Source organism: Schistocerca serialis, chromosome 2 (genome assembly GCF_023864345.2).
Source record: "Schistocerca serialis cubense isolate TAMUIC-IGC-003099 chromosome 2, iqSchSeri2.2, whole genome shotgun sequence".
Classification (NCBI taxonomy): domain Eukaryota; kingdom Metazoa; phylum Arthropoda; class Insecta; order Orthoptera; family Acrididae; genus Schistocerca; species Schistocerca serialis.
This window is the reverse complement of record NC_064639.1, coordinates 129,864,912-129,889,754: the sequence shown is the minus strand read 5'-3', so window position 1 is coordinate 129,889,754 and position 24,843 is coordinate 129,864,912. Positions and strand designations below refer to the sequence as shown.

Genomic DNA, 24,843 nt, shown 5'->3' with positions numbered 1-24,843 from the left:
GAAGGCGGGTAGTCAGGGAGATGGGGTTAGTATGAGCATCATACCGGATGAGCAGCATGACTCTCCCATGAGATGGAATGCCAACCTTGGGGGGAAGGTCAAAACAAACCAGGAAGAAATACGAGACCTCAAAACGGTCATGAGGATGCAATTTTGTTTCATTGAGGCAGAGAACAAGCGGACACTGCAATTCTAAAAGCAGCCGTAAATCCTCTGTTTGATCAAAGGCCACAAACGTTTCATTGAAGGAGAGTCATAACGAGGAGAGGATTGGAGGGAAAAAATGAAGGGGTGTCATCTCGGCAGCTGCTGAGTGCTAGCCTCACTTGTACAGGGCACAGAGGCTGGAGGATCCTGCTCCATGAGATCTACAGAGACGTTGGCATTCACCCTCTGTTGATCTGCAGAGTCCGTGCAGAAAAACAATTGGCGGTGTGCACTGGCGACACAGTGGTTGGCTGGGTGAGGATACTGTCAAAGAGGACCTCCGAGTCATTGAAGGAGAAAACCGTTTGCCTTTGTTTGACTTCTTGGAGCCTTTCCGGTTGGCAGAAGACTCAGATATTTTGTTGGCTGGAGGGACATAGAAAATCTTCGTGAGAGTATTCCTCCTGTCCTTTCCAGCCTACTGGCTGTGGAGCAGGTGACTTCACCCCGGCAGGTGAATGTTTGGTGGCTTCTTGCACAGCTGGACGAGGAGACAGCCATGATGCTGGGCAATATCCCAACCAAAGTGCTGAATTTGAGCTCGGATGTCAGCATGGCCATGTCCTTCATGGAGCAAGATGTAGCAAGAACGATACTGTAAGTGCCAGATGGTAGAACATAGGGTTTGCGACTGGCCAATAACTTGCGAGCAACACGGTAAGCCCGCTCATAGACAAACACAGGACAATCTCGAGAGAAGGCGGCACAGTCGCCATTGCAGTTGATACAGTGAGGAGGAGGAGGAGGAGGAGGAGGAGGCAGACAATCTCCCTCATGTGCATCCCTACAAGAGGTTATACATTTGGCTGGGGTACGACAAGACACTTGAGTGGGGTTGAAACGATGACACTGTTAACAGCTTATCGGGTTCGGAATGTACCGTGATAACTTCGTAACCTGCTTTGGTCTTGGTTGGGAATATTACTCGACCAAAAATGAGAAAAAAAGAGTGTGTTGGGCATTAAGGATGCATCTACCTTTTTCATCACCCGATGGACTGCAATGACACCCTGATCAGACAGATACATTTGGATTTCTGCCTTGGTCAAACCATCGAGTAGCCTAGTGTAAATAATACCATGGGAAGGATTCAAGAGTTCTATGGTCCTTGACATTAACAGGATAGTGGTGGAGAAGCAAAGCGGCAATCAGTTGTTTTGCTTGAGAGTCAGAAGTAGTCTCCAAAAGCAAAGTCCCTTTGTGTAAATGAGAGCAGGACTTTACATGGCTGGCAATTGCATCAACATCTTCCTGAATAAGAAACGGATTTACCACTGCAAAGGGCTGACCATCTTCAGTATGTGAAACCACAGGGAACCATGGTGCAGCTGGGAGGGTCTTTGAATTGGGAGCTTCATTCCGTTTATATTTGGTACATGTGGGCTGCAAAGATGATGATTGGTTCTTTGCAAGAAAACCCCCATGACTGCAGCATCTCCGATAGTGCGCTCCTTCCAACTCCCCCCCCCCCCCCCCCCCTCCCACATCGGGGCTCACCCAACCGCCTTAAGTGATTGTTGGCACCTCATGTCATGCCCTCTGATCACCTGACAAAGGGACCAATTGGCAATTTGAGAAGATAGCAGCTCATACAATCACCCCTTCTTGGATGTGGCCTGTACCACAAGGTACATGTGAACTCTACTTGCTGACCCGTGCCTGGGAGACCCGTGGTTGGGAATTATGCGTTACCCAGTTACCTGTTATGCGTCAGACATGTGGGCCGGCCTTCAGGAGCACATAGAGAGGAAGAAGAAAAAGAAGAGCCTCAAACACTGAAGTGGAGTAAGAATAGGAGAAGGTGAACAGAGAAAGGAAAAAAGGAACAAAAAACAGTGTTGAGACCGTTCTTACGTCATCTACTGAAAATGCAGAACACATTCCCAAAAAGACTTCAGACATGTTCCCCAAGAGGTGGGGAAAAGAATAGCAAGAGGACAGAAGTGCAGCATGGAAGGGAAAAGATGCTGCAAAGGCTGGGGACCCGTGGTAGCCAAGCATGAACCCAGCAAAGAGCAGCGAGCCCCCTGGGGGACAGGGATGAGGTGAAGAAAGGGTAGGACAGCTAGGTGCAGTCAGGGGGTTAGATTGAGGGTGGGGGTTAGCAGGAAAGGAGAGAAGTAAAGACTGTGGGTGCGTTGATGGAATGAGGACTGTGTAGCGCTGGAATGGGAACAGGGAAGGGGTTAAAGGGTAAGGACAAAAGCTAATGAAGGCTGAGGCCAGGAGGGTTACAGGAACGTAGAATATATTACACGGAAAGTTCCCACATGTGCAGCCTAGCCACTCATGGCCGTCGCATCTGTAGTGACAACTGGTCCTTCTTGAAATACACCAAGGGTCTCACTGAGGCCTTAACCGATCATAATTACCCTCCCAACCTTGTACAAAAACACATTGGCCCTATCTCTCCAGTCGCCCACCACCTCCCAAAGTCCCACCATCCAGCCACATTCCGCTCATGGCTTAATACCACCCAGCACTGGAACAACTGAATCAAATTCTCTGCCAGGGTTTAGACTAGCTCTCGTCATGCCCTGAAATGAGGAACATCCTACCCACTCTATCCTTCCCACCCCTCCCACAGCAGTATTCCACTGCCCACCAAACCTACACAATATCCTCATTAATTCCTGCACCACTCCTGCTCCCAACCCTTCGCCTCATGGCTCATATCCCTGTAATAGACATAGATGCAAGACCTGTCACATATATCCTCCCACAAAAACCTACTCCAGCCCGGGCACGAGAATCACCGATCCCATCAAAGGCAGCGCTATCTGTGAAATGAGTCGCATGATCTTCGACAACTGCAGCCATTGTGCTGCATTCTACATTGCCATGACAACTTACAAGCTGTCTGTCCGCATTAATGGCCACCAACAAACTGGGCAAGAAAAAGCTAGACCACCCATCTTGAGCACACCGCCCAACACAACATTCTTCATTTCAATGACTGCTTCATAGACTGTGCCATATGGATCCTTCCCACCAATGCCAGCTTTTCTGCATTGAACTGGGGGAACTCTCCCTGCAATATACTCCTGACCTCAACCTTTGTTATCCTTTGTCCTTACCCTCTAGCACCTTCCATGTTCCCATTCGAGCACTACACAGTCCTCACTCCACCAATGCACCCACAGTCTTTTTACTTCTATCCTCCCACACTAACCCCCTCAGTCTAACCTCCTGATTGCACCTAGCTGCCCTACCCTCTCTCCACCTTGTCCCTGTATGCTGCTCCAAGCAGCACTTTACTATCCCCCATCCCTACCCCGCTCTCCTTCCCACTCCTTGCCTCAGCCTCCTCCTCAACCCCACCACATGGTTGCATCTCCCATCATGTGCAGCTGCTCTCAGTGTGACTTCAGCATCCAGAGACTGCAGTTTTGTGTGTGTGTGTGTGTGTGTGTGTGTGCGTGTTCTATCTCCAATGAAGGCCAAAAGCTCATTTTCTGACAGTTTTGTTGTTGTGCCTATCTACAAATCAGCATCTCCACTGTATAATGAGTAGCAACTATCCTTTTCATAATATTGTTACATTCCACAAATAATAAGTTGGTCACTATTGGCACCAGATTATGAAGACTGTGTACATATGATTTTGAGACACACAATTAATATTACGGATGATTTTTTGAGACCCCATTTTCACTTTTAACAGTTAGCTTTATTCACAATTACCAAGAGTGCAAGTCCGAGTTTGTAGTTCTTTACATTGTTCAAGTTATTATAGGAATTGTTGCCCAATAGCAAATTATCAATACTTTCAAAGGACTATTTACTGTGAGAACTTTGTTACTACTTGTTTGAAATAAATACTTGATTTCTACTCTCCTCAGCACTGTGTTTGTCCTAATTTACCTTGGAAGGACACTCAGATTGATAACTCAAACCTCACATTACAGGAACAACTTTAGACCTTCCCTGATAAGCAGCAGTTAAATAACAGTTTTTAAACATCAATAATTTATATGGTGTAATATTCATATAATTAACACAATTTGAAATATTAAATATTTTAAAACTTGCAATTTATAATAAAAGCTCAATAAAATTAAATTACAACGCTAGGTTAAAAATGCAGATTTCTCTGAGATTTTATGAAATTCCCTCACATTTCCCTTATTTTTCCAGGTAAAATGTAATTCTAGATATTCCCGAAAAATCCCCATCCTGGTACAGTCGCCTTAACCACTGGCACCAATGCTTCTTTCTATTGCTTATCATACATAAATTTAATGACTTGAATGGAAAGCTGTCATGCCTATCCTTCAACACATTTTACATGACCATTTTCCATCTTCACTCTGCAAGGTAACAATGTGAAATACTTTTACATGGATCCTGGTTGCACATAGTTACAAGACTAAATTAATTCTCACTACAGCTGGGACTACTGATGACTTTGTTGAGAAATGTAATTGTGAACACACACAAGTATCTGAGTTTTTGAAAAAGCTATTTCGTGCTACTACAGCAAAAAGTAAAAAACTGTGAAGATGGTGAAAGGAAGAACAGATCATTTACAGGACTTTAATAATTAACAGAAATTAAATGGCTTACCTCAGGTTTATTATCCTTTTGTGACAGCTCCATGCTAAACATCCTCTTGGATATGGCAGACATATCATTCTTGTAAGCCCTCATCTTCTTGTCCAGCTATACAAAAGTATAAGCCTTAAGATAATCATTAATGATACTATATTATACATTTATTACTGATATTATTACTTATAGTTCACATTTTCCACCATACCAAATGATGTTCTTGTAATTCGTGACATAGAAGCTATTATTTTATGTAATAAAGGAATAAAAGAAAGGAGGAAGAAAATGGTGAAATTTGTGACAATTTTATTACAATGTAACATGCCATGTGCATTCTGCATTCCACTGTGGGGAGGAATTACATTCATCATTTTTTTTTAAATAAAATATAAATGAATAATTCAGCGATTGATCTCTGCCTGAGATACAATTAGCCACAAGTAAGATAGTGAATGCATTGCTGCCTACCTTCTTATTTGATTTTTTACCATGTTTTTTTCCATTGTTTTTCGCAATATGGAATAAGCTGCTGTTAAAGAAAAAAAAAAGCCTGTTCTTTCGAAAAGAATCAATCTGATACTCCTTTTCTTTATCAACTGTCTTCAATTATTTTTCCATTCCGCATTCATTTTGTGATTTTTGTTGGTGAACCAGTTTAGGAAGACACAATTTAATATTTCAGCACCTATTCTGCCATCGTTTCCAGATCATAATCATCCACAAGTGTTTGGGCAAACCACAATGATCCACTGACTAACTTTACTTAAGGCTTGGACTTTTATAGTTTTTGTACAACTTAGCATTTAAGAGCTTGTTGTCAAATTTGCTAAATGTCTCTTGTGTATTTTTCTTAATAATGGAATTCAGTATTTGAAAGATTATTGATAATTAAAAGCAATACAACATGATGAAATGTGAATTTACGAACAAGCTCAGACAGTAAAATAGTCGAATTTTGAGATCCTGCAATCATTTGTTAAGCTGTATTACTTCTACTGACAAGGTAGCTTCATAATTAACAATGACTCTTCAAATGCTATAACTGAGAGTATCGATGCTGACACGCAAAGCAACCAAGACACAAAGAATTTTTGTTTTGAGAGATGGTATCCATGGGAGGGGGGTGTTAAGGGACTAAAAAGTGGGGCCATCAGTCCCTCATTCATGAGATAGCCCATCTCGAGTTAAGGACATCAGCTACAAATTTAGTCAAATTGTGATATTATGTAAGTGTGGTGAAACTGAGACACTAAAAGCAATATTCATGCCAAAGATGGGAAATGACTGAATGAGTGACAAAATTATTATATGTATCAGTTTAGAGAGCAGATGATGAGGCCCCTGAGGCTCATCTGTAGAGAAGGGCACATCTCCCACACGCAGGAATAAGACAGTAATGGGTAATGGAATTACTACTAGGTGGGTAGAGAGGATGTCCATACTAGTAAAAGTGAACAGGCCAAAATTGTAACAAACAACAGTGGATCTGACAATAATAAAATAAGGCAAGTGAAACAATCAAGTCAGTAGGTGAGTGGTGTAGCTGAGTGCCCCAAGGTTCTGTATGTGGCAGGAGGAGTCCCTCCTACAATAGTCGCACCCCAATCCGTTGTGGTCAGTGTTAAAGGTGGGAACAGAACTCACTCTCCCAGACAACGCATAAAACCTGTTCATCTGCTGTTCTATCATCAGCAAGAATTAAGAACAAGGAATCCTTGAGGTCTTGCTTTCATCGGACTGCTATATGAAGGGTCACCTCTGGAGGGATACAGTCGTCACATGTGCTACGAAATATACTATAAAAGTTACTGGTTGACTGGTGGTCAAAGACAAATTAGCGTAGGTTGTAAGTCTATGTTACATATTCCATGATTATGCAAAGAACATTTAATACATAGAACTAAAATGCATTCATACATCTTTGGAAGAAATGTTATCTGTGAATACATCTTTGGAGGATGTGTGTTATCTGTGAATAAGCACAAAAATACGACATCATTCTGAAAAGTGTACCATACATCCTTGACCACCAGTCAACCAGTAACTTTGATAGTATATATTCAGGCCACGTTCACTGCAAATGTAAAGACTGCATTAATGTTTATTCTGTGGTTCAATTGTTCTATGGTTGGAAAAGATGTTTGCTAACAGTCTGCAACATCCAGTTTAATAGATCTAGATGAAGACTTCACTTAACAAAGTCTGGTTATTCCCAACATGCAATTAGTATTAATTCAATGATTTTTAATCTGGCATTAGAACGGCATAATGATGTTAAATTTTGGTCCTTTTCATTTTATATGCACTTGTTACAAATATTTTTTTCAGTGCTGTACTTGATATTGGGTGTAGGTCAAAATCAGGATAGCAATATAAAACAAAGAAGATTGTACCATAAAATTATGCATTGTTGGTTGGAGGAATGTAAGACCTGTCTATGTGAGATTTCATCTACAGAAGTACGAGTTTTCTCCTGCTGAATTCTATTTATAGGAACTGTATCTTATTAAACTATAATCATTTTTCTACACTGATCCTATACTATACTTTCCTCTGTTTAGCACCTCCTTTTCTCATTATTTGTTTCTGTAGACAACATTTATTGATTCATCAAAGGAAATGGTGTTCTCTTCAGCTGCTTTAATGTTTCAATGAAGTACTACTCTATAAGTACTATGGGCACAAAATAATTTAAAGTAATACAAACCTTTTCCAGTTCTTCATTGATTTCTCTGTTATTTCTTTCTTCCCTCTGTGCTCTCGTCAAGAAAGATTTTGCTTGGTTGTAATCTCCTAAGCCTATCAATGCTCGCCCATAGCTGTAATGTAACATTATCAATGATTAATGAAAACTGTTCAATGCTTTGTGTATAAACTGCTGAATATATGTTCTGTGGCAAATTCAGGTAATGTTATCTGCAGCAGTGATTCCCAAGTTTCTGTCAAAGCCACTAAGTCTCTTAAAACCACAAAAATACATTCTTAAATCTATTGCTTCAAAATAGTGAAAAAAATAAAATTGCCCAACATTAATGGTGCAACAAAACTCTTGTATGTCTCAATAATTGTAATACTCTACAGCAAATATGAAAATACACATCTGGTACATACATAATTACCAAAAAGGTTACACTTCTTGAAAATCTACAGTTGCCAAAGATGTATATGAACATTCAAATAAAGAAGTACGCATTCGGAGAAATCATTTGAAGAGAGACTGCAAGCTTCTTGAAGGATGATTTCAATACCAGCAGAAGTTTAGTTGTGAAAGTCATCAGTAATGAAGCAGTATCTCAATTGGGCAAGGATGGCAAAGGAAATATGTTGCGACCTTGCCAAAAAAAAATAACTTGACATTTGCTATAAATGGTTTAGGAAGAAAATGATGAGCATTAATCAGGGTAATCGAATTTGAACTTTTCTCATCCAGAGGAAAGAGAGGGGGGAGGGGGTGGGAGAGGGGGGGGAGGGAGAGGGGGGGGGAGAGGGAGAGGGAGAGGGAAAGAGAGAGAGAGAGAGAGAGAGAGAGAGAGAGAGAGAGAGAGAGAGAGAGAAAGAGAGAGAGAAAACAGCACATCCGAACCACTGCACAGGATAAAGAGGCAAACCATAAGATCAGATAGAGGAAGTAAATTTGATATGTCCTGTTCAAAGGAACAATCCTGACATTTGCCTTAACACTTTGGGTCCCAACACAAGCACAGCTCATATGGTGGGGGCATGTTGGCAGTGTCCAATACCCAAGCTACATTCCTGTTACTTCCTGGTAGATTAAAACTGTGTGCCGGACCGAGACTCGAACTCGGGACCTTTGCCTTTCGCGGGCAAGTGCTCTACCAACTGAGCTACCGAAGCATGACTCACGCCCCATCCTCACAGCTTTAGTTCCGCCAGTACCTCATCTCCTACCTTCCAAACTTCACAGAAGCTCTCCTGCGAACCTTGCAGAACTAGCACTCCTGGAAGAAAGGATATTGCGGAGACATGGCTTAGCCACAGCCTGGGGGATGTTTCTAGAATGAAATTTTCATTCTCCAGCGGAGTGTGCGCTGATATGAAACTTCCTGGCAGATTAAAACTGTGTGCCAGACCGAGACTCGAGTTTGGAAGGTAGGAGACGAGGTACTGGCGGAATTAAAGCTGTGAGGACGGGGCGTGAGTCATGCTTGGGCAGTTCAGTTGGTAGAGCACTTCCCAGCGAAAGGCAAAGGTCTCGAGTTCGAGTCTCGGTCTGGCACACAGTTTTAATCTGCCAGAAAGTTTCATATCAGCGCACACTCCGCTGTAGAGTGAAAATTTCATTCTAGATACATTCATGCTGTTTTCACTGTGCTCAAGGCTTCTATGTGGGCCCGATCACTGTGAAATGGCCTCTGCATGGTGCTGCTATCATGTGGATGTTTCTAAAACCATTCTTATCCATCATCTATCAGAGATCATTGGAACAGCGGAAAGTTCCACAGACTGGAAGAAGGCCAAGGTCATAGCAAACTATGAAAAGGGTAGAAAAGCGGATGCACATAATTACCAGCCAATTTCACTGACATCAACTTGTTGTGGAATCACGGAACATATTTTGTGTTCAGACATAATGCCCTTTCTAGACTCTGAGATGCTCATTTGCAGAAACCAGCACAGTTTTAGGAAATAGTGGTCATGCGAGACACAGCTGGCCCTCTTTGTGCAAGATATACAACAGGCTCTAGATACCGGTTCCCAGGATGCTGCCATATTTCTTGACTTTTGAAAGGCATTCGACTCAGTTCCGCACTGTCATTTGCTCCAAAAAGTGCGCACTTACGATCTATCCGATGATATATGCAATTGGATAGAAAGTTTTCTAACAGACAGGGAGCAGTATGTCGTCCTGAACAGAGTGACTTCAATAGAAACAAGCGTAACTTCAGGTGCGCCCCAGGGCAGCGTAACAGGTCTGCTACTTTCTACGATTTACATAAACGATCTGGTTGCCGATGATGCTGTACTCTACAGCAAAGTAGTATCACATGGAAGTTGTGAACAAATCAATGAGGATTTGCACAAAATAAATGCGAGGTGTAATGACTGGCAGTTATCTCTCAATATTAGTAAGTGTAACCTACTGCGTAAAACAAGGCGAAAATCCCCATTAATGTACGAGTACAAAATAAATGCCCAGTCTTTGGAAGCAGTAACATCCGTCAAGTATCTGGGTGTCACTATTCGAAATTATCTTTAATGGAATGATCAGATTACGCAAGTAACAGGTAAGGCAAATTCTAGATTGCGGTTTATTGGTAGAATCCTGAAGGGATGCAGTCCTTCAACAAAGGAAATAGCTTACAATACATTAGTTTGTTCAGTCTTAGAGTATTGTTCGTCTGTATGGGACCCTTACCAGTTGGGTCTGGTTCAAGAGATTGAGAAAGTTCAAAGAAGAGCAGCAAGATTCGTGACTGGTACATTTAGCCATCGCGAGAGCGTTACAAATCTCATAGAAAATTTGAAGTGGGACACACTTGCAGATAGACGGCGCCCTAAACGGAAGGGGCTGCTCACTAAATTCTGAAATCCGATCTTCACCGAGGATGTAGAGCGTATATTATTACTACCAACTTTCAAATTGCGCAATGATCACCATACAAAGATAAGGGAAATTAGAGCTCGTACTGAGGTGTTCAGACAGTCATTTTTCCCTTGCGCGATCTGCGAGTGGAACAGAGGGGGGGAAATATGACTTTGGAGTGAATTGTGCCCTCCGCCACACACCGCTTGATGGCTAGCGGAGTATATATGTAGATGTAGATGTAAAATCATTTCAGCATCCTTAAGGTTAACCCTCACTTGTTCAAGACCACTGTGGGTGTATTCCAATAAATATGCCTAACTTTTTGACGAATACTGAGATCGAGAACCTTTAGAGTGAACCGTTTGAATGGTCTGGTTCTGAAGTGAATGTTTTTTTGTAACCAAATACATTAATTTTGTTTTCAAATCAGACTGAGGTACGAAAACTACAATACTTCAATATTACTGCTTCATTGTTTTACAATATTTCACTTGAAAAATCTGCTATGTAAAGTTATATTTCCATTACGTTTTCAGATGAAATTCTGCTACCGACAGTGCATTAAATAATTTTGTCCGTCTTTAGAGTCACAATGCAAGAGGTGATGTTCTAGCATTGAAAAATTTTCTGATGTGGAATTAGAACATACCACATTAGGGGATCAACCGTCAATGCCCGAATTCAAAGAAGAAAATAGATGAGTGGCAGAAGGGGGTGACGGCAGCAATCCTTTCGATATTTTATCCAATTTTTCCCCCTGATTCAATGATCAGGCACATCAAAGCAGAAACTGTAAAAGTATATGAAATCCATTGCAAATAAAATGAGACGATCCAACAGCATGAAACCCACAAGCATGTGGCACACACAGGCTGGGTTAAAGCTTCACAAAATGTATTATTGTTTTCTGTTATAAACCATATGTGGCTAGCAAAGAAAAACAGACTGCGTGATTACTGGCCTAAAAATAACTTTGTCTCCATACCATTTCCAGGTTCAGTTCTAGCTAGCAATACGTTCTTTGCTATTTTCTCCTGCCTGCATGTAAATGACAATGCCTCATACATGCCAAGAAACAATCATCATCATGATTCCACGCATAACATCAGACCTTTCGTAAATTACTTACTTTCAGAGTTTCCTGCAGTGTTTTCACCCAAAGAAAATCTTACCATTGATGAGGGTGCATGTGTGGACTCAGCGGAAGTATTGTTTTCTGTATTTCTATAAAAAATAAACATGATAAAATATGGAATCACGCTGTTTAACTTTTGTGGTTCAAAGATATTACATGTTTTATGCAATGAAGTTTACACAGGCCAAGGGAGGGAAGACAATTCACTACTGCCGTTTTTTCAGAGACTTGTCTGTCTACCTAAACAAGGAATATACCATTTACATGAACATATATTACAGTTCACAAGCTGTTTTTGATTTTCTGTGGGAAACAAGACCAATGCTGTGGGAACATGCATGCCTAACCATAGAGTGTTTCTGAAATAAAGTGTTGTCTACAAAAAGCTAAAGAAAGGTGACTGTATACTTATGAGGAATGAACATTTGTTGTATCTGAAATAGAGCAACACAAGAAATATTCTATGCTTGTCAAATCTTCACAAGAGAACAAAAAAATAAGTAGAGATTCATACCAAAACAGACATGACAAAGAAGATACAACCTAATGCCATTCTAGACTATAATCTCAAGAAAACAGGTATTAACAAGAATGATCAACTGACATCGTACAACCCTTTCACGAGAAGCTAAATGAAATGGTAAACGAACCTATTTTGCCACTTTTTTATGATGGTAGCAAAGCAACAAGAAATAATAATTGGAAACGAGGGCTACCATTACACAAATTTTTCTACTTCAATTGTGTGATGAGTTTGCAAAGAAAGGGGACATACATTAATGTACTGCTACTCCCCAAAACAGGTGTAGTAACAGATTTCTAGGAATGCATTTTTCTGACAGAATTTCTTCCACAGAAAACGAGGTGAACCCACAAGAATGTGCAAAGTCTGGTCAGAAGAAACAAAACTGTTCAGTGAAAACATCTTCAAGAAAAGAAACAATATGGTGGTGCCTTGACTGTAAAGTTCCACTCTGCATGCCAGAATGTTTCCAGTTGTACCACACATGTAATTAAAAAAAATCTATACAGAATTTTTTTGTCACTAAACATGTATTGATATTTAAATAAATTTGATGTGCTAAATCTGCAGTAAATGTAAAGAAGAAACTTTCTACCTCAAAAAAATGTATCCATATTTGTACATTAAGGTTATAAGAATGAAATGGTAGCACTTAAAGAGGTGCCAAAAATTTCTGGAAGCCTGTAACATGAAAGCTTCAAACGGTCTGGGATTGAAAGTGTAAAGACAATTACAGGAAATTTAGATGTCTGGTCAGCAATTTTAGTCACCATCCTTCCAAATGTAAATCCAGAATCTTAACCATTGTGCCACTTCATTCGGTAATCACCCCACAACCTCACTGAGTATGAATTAAATTTAATGCAGTGAGTTTCTCTTTAGTTAAGTTCCATAACATATATCTGCTTAGTTTTAAAATATTTTTGTCAAGTATATGATGCAGTGTTTTAAGTGGAAAAATAATTTATGTAGTTACTGCATTAACTGTTTATGAAAACAATGTTATAAAATTAATATAGGTCCTACATTAGCTGAATCTTTATAAAAGAGAGAGAGATTGTCTCACCCATTCATTATATTACAAGTGGCCTTGAGCTATTAATGGGAATTATATTCACTGGGACAGATCATATCACTGTATCTACTTTACTACTATAATGTAATTATATACTTACTTGAAAAGTGCTTTGGCATTCCTTGGCTGAATATCAAGAGCCAGTCGGCAAGTAACACATGCCATTCTATAGTTATTGATCCTGTTGTAACATATTGCTGAATTTATATGCAATTTGCAAAGTAGCTTCTGCTGTTTCTTTTGTTCTTCTTCATTAGCCAAATTCATGCTGTTAAGAATTGACGATGCCTTTCGATATCTGTCCATAATAAATGCCAATTGTATGAGATTTCCATTTGAAAATTTTCCATTCATCATTTAAACATTACATAGAACAGCAAAAACAAAAAGAAAGTGAAACAATACATGTGAATATGATCTGTTTTCAAGAAATATCAGGTGTGTCACTTTCAATGTGGCTAAGAAGTAAAAGGCTTTTAACAATTCAGTTAGACTTGGAGCGAGATAACAAAAGAGCTACTTATTTTTCTTAGTGACAGGAACAGAAGTAAGATTTTTGAAAAAAAGTAAAGTCACCATTGTCTTAAAGAGATGTTCCAAATAGTAAACCAGATACCTTGAACGGAGCAGAAGCAGTTTAATTTTGGTATCCTATAATTCTTTGAACATATGTTTGGAAAAGGGTGTCCATTTCATTTTTATTAAAAATTGGGACTTTTTAAAAAGTTTAGAAAAAACTGAGACAATTAAGGGGAAAAAAGGAACACAAATTGTACTACCAAGACAAGTTTTGATAGACATAGAAGTTAGCTTTGCATCATTCACATGACCTGAAATGGCTATACAATAATTCTGCTGCACTGTCATCGTACTTTTCACTTTTATGCATTTTATCAAGAAGTGCATTTGCTTGTGACTTTTGTCATTAAAGTCGGCATATGAAACCCTATGAAAGGGTGTTTTAACAATAGGCAATATGTGAATCTTCAGGTTTTGGCGGCACAAAGACTGTTCCATTAAGTTTTGGGTGTACAGCCGCGAGAAATCTCCTTCTAATATTTCGGCTGTATAACGTTCAGCCGAAAAATTAGAAGAAGAAGGAGATTTCTTGCAGCTGCACACCCAAAACTTAATGGAACAATAGGCAAGATCTTTACTATTTCAAGTTTCATTGTTTTTTTCATCTGACCACAAATAGTTCACTATCAAAACAAACGGACATTTCACAATTTCTCCACTAACGGTGATAAAAGGAACTTACTTTTTATATCCTGGTTGTTGTCAAAATTGCAGTTGCATTTTGGCATGATGAAATAGTAATTCCATTTGATTTAAAATTGTCACACATCCAGTATAACGTTTAAGGCTGCTTAGTACAATGGAAATAGAAATTTTTGCTATCTAAACCAATCAAAAATACAACTTAGCATGAATTGTTACTACGAATGGTGCATAATATTAAAGGTAAACAAAGATTGTTGAGCAAGTTGTACAAGTGGTGCTTCTTAGTGTATATACTTAAGCAGTAAACTGCTAGTGTAAAATACTTTAGCCAAGCAGAATTAAAAAAAAAATGGGACATTCAAGTGTCTCAAAGAAAACTTTCGGTACAGCAGGACATTGCAGAAAAAAATGGGACTGCTCATGAAAAACAGGATGAATGGACACACACTTCAGAAGCAAGAAGTTTTTAAGTTGTTGATTTCTCATGAATAAATACTTGGCAGTTTAAATACCTGGTTTGATCTTACACCAACACTTCCCAGTCTCCAAACAATGTTGTTACCAGAAATGAACAATGAAGCAGCTTGCAAATAATTTAGGTGTAAAGGTAACTACCCACCAAGTAGTAGAGATGCTGACTTTATGATAGGCATATAAACATGTGACACACCAGCACCACTAGGCTCGTGCAGTGCACACTGATAATGACAAGGAGGAATTGATTGTGAGGAGGTGACAGAACAGAGGAAGGGGAGACTGTGGGGAAGAGGGTGTGGGTGCAGGATGAGTGAAGTCAGGTGTTGGGGTAGGCAGCCACAAGGATTATGGTAATGAAAGATATGTTGCAAGAATAACTCCCATCTACGTAGCTCACAAAAGCTGTTGCTTGTGGAAGGGGGTGGGGAAATTTTGATCTTCGCCACAATTTTGCAGTGGCAATTTACAGTGAAACCTCTATATAATGTTTTTCAAGGGACCACAAATTCTGAACACTGTATAGAGGAAAACACTATAAAGAGGAAGGCTTCCAAATAATAATTATAGGGCATTACTGAAGATTGGGATACCACTAATCAGCTTTGACAAATTGTGCCATAGATGACATTTTAAATTTTCACAACACTGCAATATGATATTCATTGCAAATGATCAATATATCAAATGATTAGTTTTTTGTAATTAAAACATCGGGCCTGGTAGGTGGATGGGAGAAAGGAAATGGATCAGTTTGTACTGTAAAAAGTTATAACAGATTCTTAAGATATGGCATCATTGTCCAAAGCTGACAGGTGGTATCCCGTTCTTCAGTTGCCCCAATTATAGAATATGAGCCAAATTTTGTTTATGATATACTGAACACATTCCATAAAAACACAGTAAATGGTGCAGATTAAAAAGAATTAGTTACAAAAAAATTACTTTAATAATTAAATTATGAAACAGAACTTAAATTTGCACAAAACTCTAGGAACCTATGCAATCTGAAAATCACATACCTATGATTTTTAAAATATTCAAGCAAGCATGTTTGTTTTCTATTTCTCCTAAACTCTATGGCAATCTTTTCTTGCTCCAAATGAGCAAATTGAACTACTGTTCTGTCCTCAAGTCTATGGGCCATCATATAGCTCCTGAATGTTTCAAAGCGTTCAAGCTGTCTTAGTATATGAGGGCACAGGGTCATCTTCCTTGTCACTGTCATTTTTACTACACTATTATTCTCCAAGCTTCTCTCTGCAGTCAGCTCCTCAATAATTTGTACTACTGTGGTTGCCACATTGTCATCCACAACCACAAAGTCCTCAAAAGTGACAGAATCACTGCCTATTAATTCCGTAAACTCTTGCAAATCACTTGCAACATCTTTCACAGGAGCTGCCATCTCATTCTCACAGAATCCCGCTTTTGTGAAACAGTTTTTAATAGTTTCAGCACTGACTTCCCTCCACGAGTACATAATTAAATTCATTGCCTGTAAAATACTTTCACATTTCTCAGAAAGGATACGTTTGGTGGATGCGCCGCACAAACAGCAGCACTTTTTATGCAGCACTCCCCATTTTGGTGTCAAATTCTCTGAGAAAATGAAATGGCGCCAAAAAGATTGCAAGCAGAATGTGCGTCACATATCACGTGACCGGGTTCTGCCGCTGACGTATGAAACACTCTGAGTGCGGGCTTTCCGAGCTGGTGTCAACTGTGAATCCACAGAACGGAAAACAATGCATCTACATCCAGTCATTTAAATGTTATAAAGTGGTAAATAATTGACCAGGGTTCCAAAACTATGAGCGTTTCATGGAGGAAATTGGAATATAGAGGAAACGCAGTAAAGAGGAAAATTTAACATTGTTTATATGAGCTTTTAGTCGGGACCGAATAAAATGGGCGTAACATAGAGGAAAATGTTATATGGAGGAACGTTATGAAGAGGTTTCACTGTATTTGGGAGGACAGTTAGATGGTAGACATGCCCATGAAAATGCTGTGCAATAATTGCAGCACAGTTGGTATATGACATGGCTGCTTTCATAGATGGCTCTGCATGTGATGGGATGGGATAGGCTAGGATAGGATAAGCCTGTATGGGACTGGAGTAGGATGTGCTGGATTGGTAACTCAGACAGGTCTAGAATCTGGGTCTTCCTTAGGTATATGACCCACGTAGCAAGGGGTTGGGAGTGCTGTGACACAGAGGTGGACCAGGATATTGCATAGACTAGACAGGTAATGAAACACCACTTTAGGAGGGAATGGAAGGGAATATGGGTAGGAGGTTCTTCATTTCTGGGCACGATGATTAAATAGTCTAAGCCCTGGAGGAGGATATGGTTCAGTTGTTCCAATCAGGATGATGATGCAGGGCCTCTTTGTACCTAGATCTTTGAGGTTGTGGGAGATGTAGGGGTGTGTGAGGATATGGCGCAGTAAATTTGTGTGCAGTGTAGGTCTGGGAATAGTGTCTGATAGTGTCGGCCTTAATGGGGTCTTCAGTACACTGGGCAAGGGAATTCTTATCACTGCAAATGCACGTTTTGCAAGGCTATATGGAGACAACTCTTTAGTGTTGAAGGGATGACAGTTGTCAAAACGTAGATGCTGTTGATGGTTAGTGGGCTGGATGTGGACAGATATATGGATGAAGCCATCAGAGATGTGGAGCTCAATGTCCAGAAGATGATCCAGTGGGCTGAAGAGGACAGGGGAAGTGAACAACAGAGAAAATATTCAGAAAAATGAATTTTACACATTAAACTTAACTGTTAACATAGCTTTCGTCACATAGGTGTTTTCTCCCACTTACTGGCAATGGATTTCTTTGGACTAGCATTAACTCTGACTAATTTTCATGTATAAGATTCTTTTGATAACATAAATGTAAGGGGGGGAGAAGGGAGGGGTGAGAGGGAGAGGGGTGGGGGAGGGGGGGGGGGGAGAGAGAGAGAGAGAGAGAGAGAGAGAGAGAGAGAGCAGTCAATCCAGTGGATCCAGGGTTAGTCAGTCCACACAAAATGAAACTCTATACTGTCTTTTGAATGTGTTTTGTGAGGTACGTAAGGACCAATTACGTCACCAACACAATGTCCATTATATATTTTCCTATATATAAACATAACACTTTGTAAATTGCACCTATTGGGATCTTGACCAGAAATTAAGCATTCAGTCAGGGACACACAACTCTCAAAACTTAGGAAAGGTAAGAACATAAGACCACTCAGAGGTCTATTACCAAGTTCATATGTGCCACACAGGAAATGTGGAATGCGATATAAATGAAATTAACTAACAACTGTCATTAATTTGCAGCAAACGATAAATGCAATGATAACTTCGCTTTGATTACATTAATGAGGACTTAAAATTAATACAATCAAAACTATAAAAGGAAAAGAAGATATGCTTATAAAATATCTTTATGCAGAGACACCCCTGAGGTGCGAGTGCGCGGACACACACACGCACGCACACACACACACACACACACACACACACACACACACACACAGTGGAGCATGCTTCATGTTTATGTAATCATCTGCTCAAACAGCAAAAGCAATAAAAGCAATTAGCAGTTATTTGAGCATCACATCAAAGCTTGCCACAACAGACTATGCTATTTTATCGAAAATACAAACACACTACAACTCTCCCAACTTCTATCATTGTTGCTCACTCCACTCACATCGCTTTGTTAGGGTGCCGTGTCCGGCTCATAGACAACAGCTGTAGTGGAGGTTTATATAAAAGTAAGTGTGGTCAAAAAGTAATGGCATTAACTTCAAGTTCTCAATTAAAGCTAAGCTAGCAGATTTTATCCTACTCACTATCTCCAACTGTATTAAGACATTTAGGTAATCCACAGATTGCAAAATTTGAAATTTTTCTTACACTGCCTGTACACAAATACTACCTTTGCAAAATTCCATAGAATCATGCAATATAGCAGACAAGTTTTGTACTTTTACTTTTTTGCTGTTAGAGGTGTGCCATTTAAGTCGGATGTTTTGTATAAAATTACTATATGAGGGCAAGTCAAAATAATAATAATAATAATAATAATAATAATAATAATAACAATAATAATTACATTTTGTTTTGTTATGTCGGTATAGAATTAATTAAACAAAGCATATACATAATGTGTGGTTTAAGTTGCCTGAGTCTGCAGTCATGTGTGAGGGATGCATTTGTGTGTGTGTGTGTGTGTGTGTGTGTGTGTGTGTGTGTGGGTTTTGACAAAGGACTTAATGGCTGAAAGATTTAATTGTGTGAGTCTTTTTTGTTGTGCCTATCTGCGAGTCAGCATCTCTTCTATATGGTGAGTAGCAACTTTCCTTCTCATTATATTGTTACATTCCATCCTGGATTTTCCATTGTTCGATTTAAGCATATGCATAATTTGTAAAACAGTTTTGTTTATATGGGTTCCCAAAATGGTAATGGTTTATGTTTCATTATAATTAATAAAGCATTTTTTTTTTCAATTTATTTGCTAAAGTAACTCATCTGAAGTTGAAGGTTTACAGAGATCTACTCCTTCATTTTCAACAGTTTATTAATGGAGAGAAACAAAGTGGTTCTGTTGTTATGGTTAATTTATTCACAATCTAGTCTCTGTCAACCCTCAATGAAGTCATTTTCAAAATAAGCTTAATGAAGTTCTAAGGTAGTAATGGATTATTAAACTAACTACTTATATATGAAAGGTTTTTGTTCTGCATTATTGTTCTATGATTTTTCATGTCTCTTAACCATTCCTTTGGCCTTTTGCAATCATTTTATAACGTAAAATGTGTCAAATTGCACTGTAGTTTGAAGTCCATGTTTAGCTTTAAGTTCAGCTATAACTGTCTGAGTAAGTTAAATCAAAGGCCAGCAAGGACATATCACCTCCAACATAACCATAGCTAATATTTGCTGTGCTTTACATATCATACATCTGATTTAAGACAGTTTATCCTTTTTGGTTCAAAGATTTTAGGTCAGTCAATTAGTTACATTTACATTTTTTATTAATTGCCATATATATAACTCTTTGAGAATAATAAGTAACTTATTACTCAAGAAAAAAGCAGGCTTTACAAATACTACAAACTTACTTTGATATTGCTGCACTCACAGTGTTTTTTTTGTACAAATCGTTTCCCATAATGTGCAAGCTTTCAGCTTTCTTTATTATTTGATCAAATGTGGGTTTTTCACTTCCTTCACTCTGAACAACTGTTTCAAGTGAACTTGGATCTGTGATACGCAGTAACTCAACTTGTATTAGAAGCTCAGCCTCTATAAAAGAAGCAAATGGTTAAAATTTATTTTGCAAATTTTCTGCACACTCTCAAAATTATTAAAATACATGTTAAAAACAGAGATTCCATGACTTACCAAATGGGAAAGCGCTGGTAGATAGGCACAATAAAAAACACACAAACACACACACAAAATTTTGAGCTTTCGCAACCCCCGGTTGCTTCGTCAGGAAAGAGGGAAGGAGAGGGAAAGATGAAAGGACGTGGGTTTTAAGGGAGAGGGTAAGGAGTCATTCCAGTCCTGGGAGCGGAAAGACTTACCTTAGGGGGAAAAAGGACAGGTATACACTCGCGCACACACACACATATCCATCCACACATACACAGACACAAGCAGACATATTTAAAGACCAAATATGTCTGCTTTAAATATGTCTGCTTGTGTCTGTATATGTCTGGATGGATATGTGTGTGTGTGCGAGTGTATACCTGTCCTTTTTTCCCCCTAAGGTAAGTCTTTCCGCTCCCGGGGTTGGAATGACTCCTTACCCTCTCCCTTAAAACCCACATCCTTTCATCTTTCCCTCTCCTTCCCTCTTTCCTGACGAAGCAACCGGGGATTGCGAAAGCTCGAAATTTTGTGTGTGTGTTTGTGCCTATCTACCAGCGCTTTCCCGTTTGGTAAGTCATGGAATCTCTGTTTTTAATATATTTTTCCCATGTGGAATGTTTCTTTCTATTTTATAAAATACACGTTAGAGTGACAATCTTAAAATAAGAATACTGCAAAGGTTGTTCTAGTTCAATGAAATCCAGGAGTCCAGCTCAGTGGCTCAGTAGTCTGATCCAAAGGTCTTAGGTTCAATTCTCCGCCAATCATAGACATTTTATCTGTCACTTATCACTACTTTCACCACCAAAAATATTTGTAGATGTGAAAAATGCCGACTTCTGAATTAAATTGTAGGTCCCCCTATAACTGGCTGGGTAAGTCAGTTTAAATATTGGAGGAGGGCAATAACGTACCACCTCCAACAGAACCATGTCTGATAAAGCTCTATTATGCTCAAACAAATCTTGAGATTGTTGAGAACTTCAATTTTTTTACAATTTCATCCACCTTCACAATTAAAGCACTCATCAAGCTGCAGCTGTGATTATTGAAACAAATAGTCAGGAGGGAAAATTCAGCAATAGTCACATTTCATGAAGACCTATAAAAAAAAAAAATAATAATAATAATTAAGGAATCTTGGACAACATACCTGGTGGTATTCGTGGAGGACATCCTAGCTTGCCATATCCATAATCTGGATGAATTAAGAACTGCGCCACTTCACCCTTCTTCATAGTGCTTATTCCAACCTCTAAACCTGCTATGAAGTTTCCTTCATTCATTTTTTGTCTTACTGGGCGCCCTCGCAAATATGAAGAGTCATAGGGCTCTTCACTGTATTCTACATAAGCATTGTAATTTATCATTACAACAGAGTCTTTTTCTACCATTGGCCCATTACCTGGCTTAATGACCTAATAAACAGAGAAAAAGGTTTTATTTTGTATTTATTTATTTATTTATATAATATTCATTTCTTGAAAAGAGATGCACAAAACTGAATCAACAATCAGTTGTTTAGCAAAGGCTGTACTGCGGAAATACGTCATTCCCAAATTTACCCAAGAGACAAAATGTACAAATGAGTGAAAGACAGCTTTTTGTTTAAGCAGCTCAGCTTCAATCAGTAATATTTCACTGTCTTTAGTCACAATGAGCTCAACTGGTTCACAACTGTATCTGAATTAAGCCAGCAACATGTGATCAAAATTATATGACAGATTTGTCCAAACAAATTAAATTGGTACTCATTCAGTGTGACAGTGCAATAAAACTTACCATTTACAAACATTTGACTACCTTTGTTTTTAACAACTTTCAAAGTAAAGCAGTGACTGGGGGCCACAGGTATATACATTCTCAATATTTGCTATCTAGTAGAACATGAAGTTTGCCTCTTACTGTAGTGCCGCACTTATTCATGATATGGTCACATCAGTAAGTAGAGCCATAGTCAAACTCTGTTCCTATTTGTTAGTCCATATAGCATGAATGAATGTGACATACTTGGAGTTTGTACCAGGGCTATCCACAAATTACATTACGTTTTCGTTTGTGTCCGTTAGGGGTGGAGCTAGCGCGGCCATCTTGGTGTCAAGGCATTCCGCCGCTCAGTCGGCATCCTGCCGTGCTAGTGAGAGGTTCGTGCTGTACTCCATTGAGTTACTGTGACAGTTTGAAATGTCAGTGTTAATTGAAAATGCCGCGAAGTGTGAAGTGCGTGCTGTAATAAGGTTTCTGACTGCAAAAAACTGTACACCGATAGAAATCTATCGGCAGCTTTGTGAAGTGTATGGGGACAACATAATCACTGAAGGTGGAGTGCGTCAATGGGTCATAAAATTTAAAAATGGCCGAACTAACGTTCACGACGAAGAGCGAAGTGGAAGACCCAGCATAGTGACTGCCGAACTTGTCGAAAAAGTAGATGCCGTTGTCCGTGAAAACCGTAATTTCACAATAACGGAACTCTCTATGAGTTTTCCACAGATTTCACGAAGTTTGTTGCATGAAATCATTACCGAAAAGCTTGGTTACCACAAGTTTTGTGCAAGATGGATACCAAAAATCTTGACAGAGATTCACAAAAATCAGTGAATGGCTGCAGCGTTAACGTTTTTGGACGCATCGTTACTGGTGACGAAACATGGGTCAAGCATGTGAACTGCGAGACAAAATTGCAGTCAATGCAGTGAGGGCACACAAATTCCCCCCAAAAACCCAAGAAATGCATGCAGACAATGTCGGCAAGGAAGGTGATGGCGACTGTCTTTTGGGACAGAAAAGGTGTGATTTTTGTGGATTTCCTGGAAAGAGGCACTACAATAAACTCTCAAAGGTATTGCCAAACTCTGTACAACCTCAGAAGAGCAATACAAAACAAACGCAGGGGAAAGTTGGGCTCAAAGATCTTGCTGATTCACGACAACGCCCGGGCCCACATGGAAAATGCCACTCGTGAAGTTCTCGAATCTTTTAAGTGGGAGTTGTTTCCTCATCCGCCGTACAGTCCCGACCTGGCACCAAGCGACTTACACTTATTCCCAGCAATGAAGAAGTGGTTGGCTATGCAGCGTTTTGATGACGATGCACAGCTTCAAGAAGAAGTAACCACGTGGTTGAAGGTGCAGGCGGCTGAATTTTATGATGAAGGAATTTCCAAGCTCGTCCATCGCTACGATAAGTGCCTTAATTTAAATGGCAACTATGTAGAAAAGTAGTATTTAAGTGTAGCTTTCATCTGTATATAATAAAAAAAATTTCCAATACTTTATTTATTTTTAATTCCAAAACGTAATGTACTTTGTGGATAGCCCTCGTATATATTTACACTAGAACAATACAAAAAGTGCAAGGAATATGATGTGCTTACCACAAGCACTAAGGTTGGTCTCTTACGGCTTTTCATTCCCTTCGGTTACCAGCTTTCCTCTTCATTCCAGCATGACTGCTGCATCCCACATCATCAACAATCTCCCTTATGCACTCCTACCTAGGCCTACTCCTGCAACCCTTTCCCTCTAATATCCCTTCAATCACTGTTTTCTGGAACAACTCACTGCTGAAAAACCGATGGTTGAAGGTATGGTAGAGGGAAAGGGTTGCACTGTTTTCTGGAACATCTCGTTCGTGAGTTGTTGCTGAAAAATCAGTGGTTAAAGGGATGGCAGAGGGAAAGGGGTTGCAGGAGTAGCCTAGGTATGAATGCATAAGGGACACTGTTGATATTGTGGTCAACAGCAGTCATGCTGAAAAGGAATTAAGAGCTGCCTGAAACCAACCGTAGTGCTGATGACAAGCACATCATATTCTTTGAACTTTCTGTGTTGTATTTGTGTAAATAAATACAATATCTGAGTTTGTCACAGTCATTGACACTATATGGTCCAACAAATAGGCTCAAAGTTTGGCTATGGCTCTACTTACTGATGTAAAACTTGCCGATTTTACAAATTTCCAACCTTTGGACCAATTAAGTAATTACTAATATATGTATGAATGAAAAACTTTCACTTATATTGAATCTCATTTTTCAGAATGTATTTAGGAATGGGAAATAATATAGAAATTTAAAAAAAATATATAATGGGCACCCTAGAGTGCATGTGATGCCAGCAACATTTCGCAGTTACAACTAAATGTACATGCCTAGCAATATTTCCCTGGATCTGCAGTTCTAAATGCCTAAACAATTTATATTCATACTGAAAATAGCACACTATACCATCCAGCATGTCCATCTACTATACACACCATAACCTTAGTTCCGTATTATAGCCACCTATGTCTATAAGCCATCTTACGGTGTATGATGAAGGGCACTTCGGGTGTCTGATTTCCCCTTGCCCATTTCATTTGTGAATTATGTATGGGAGGAATAGTTATCAATGAGCCACATTATTAGTTCTCATTGCTCACACTTTGTCGTTGCGCTCATTCCTTGATACGTCTATGGGCTTAACAAATATGCTCTCGCAATTTCGATAGTAAACCTCTCCGTACTGCACAACGCCTCTCTTGTAGTACCTGACGTCAGTTTATTGGAAGAATTTTGGGAAAATGTAGATGATTTATAAAGGAAACAACACATAAAACACATGTGTGCAGCCTGTTCTTGAGTACTGCTCAAGTGTTTCTGGGCCCCACCGAGTCTGATAAGGTACACATCAAAGCAAATCTGAGGCATGCTGCTAAATTTGTTACTGGCCGTATTA

The 24,843-nt window shown here is 39.4% G+C and overlaps 1 protein-coding gene across 1 annotated transcript in view; it reads right to left on the bottom strand.

Moving 5' to 3' along the window:
• LOC126456827 (inactive peptidyl-prolyl cis-trans isomerase FKBP6) overlaps positions 1–24,843 on the bottom strand; it is a 60,488-nt gene that overhangs the window by 19,560 nt on the left and 16,085 nt on the right. The window contains exons 3-7 of the mRNA XM_050092629.1: positions 21,279–21,543; positions 19,867–20,050; positions 13,140–13,337; positions 7,466–7,577; positions 4,774–4,869 (exon numbers count right to left, since the gene is read on the bottom strand). Coding sequence (XP_049948586.1) covers positions 4,774–4,869; positions 7,466–7,577; positions 13,140–13,337; positions 19,867–20,050; positions 21,279–21,543 — 855 coding nt within the window. The remainder of the gene's footprint in view (positions 1–4,773; positions 4,870–7,465; positions 7,578–13,139; positions 13,338–19,866; positions 20,051–21,278; positions 21,544–24,843) is intronic.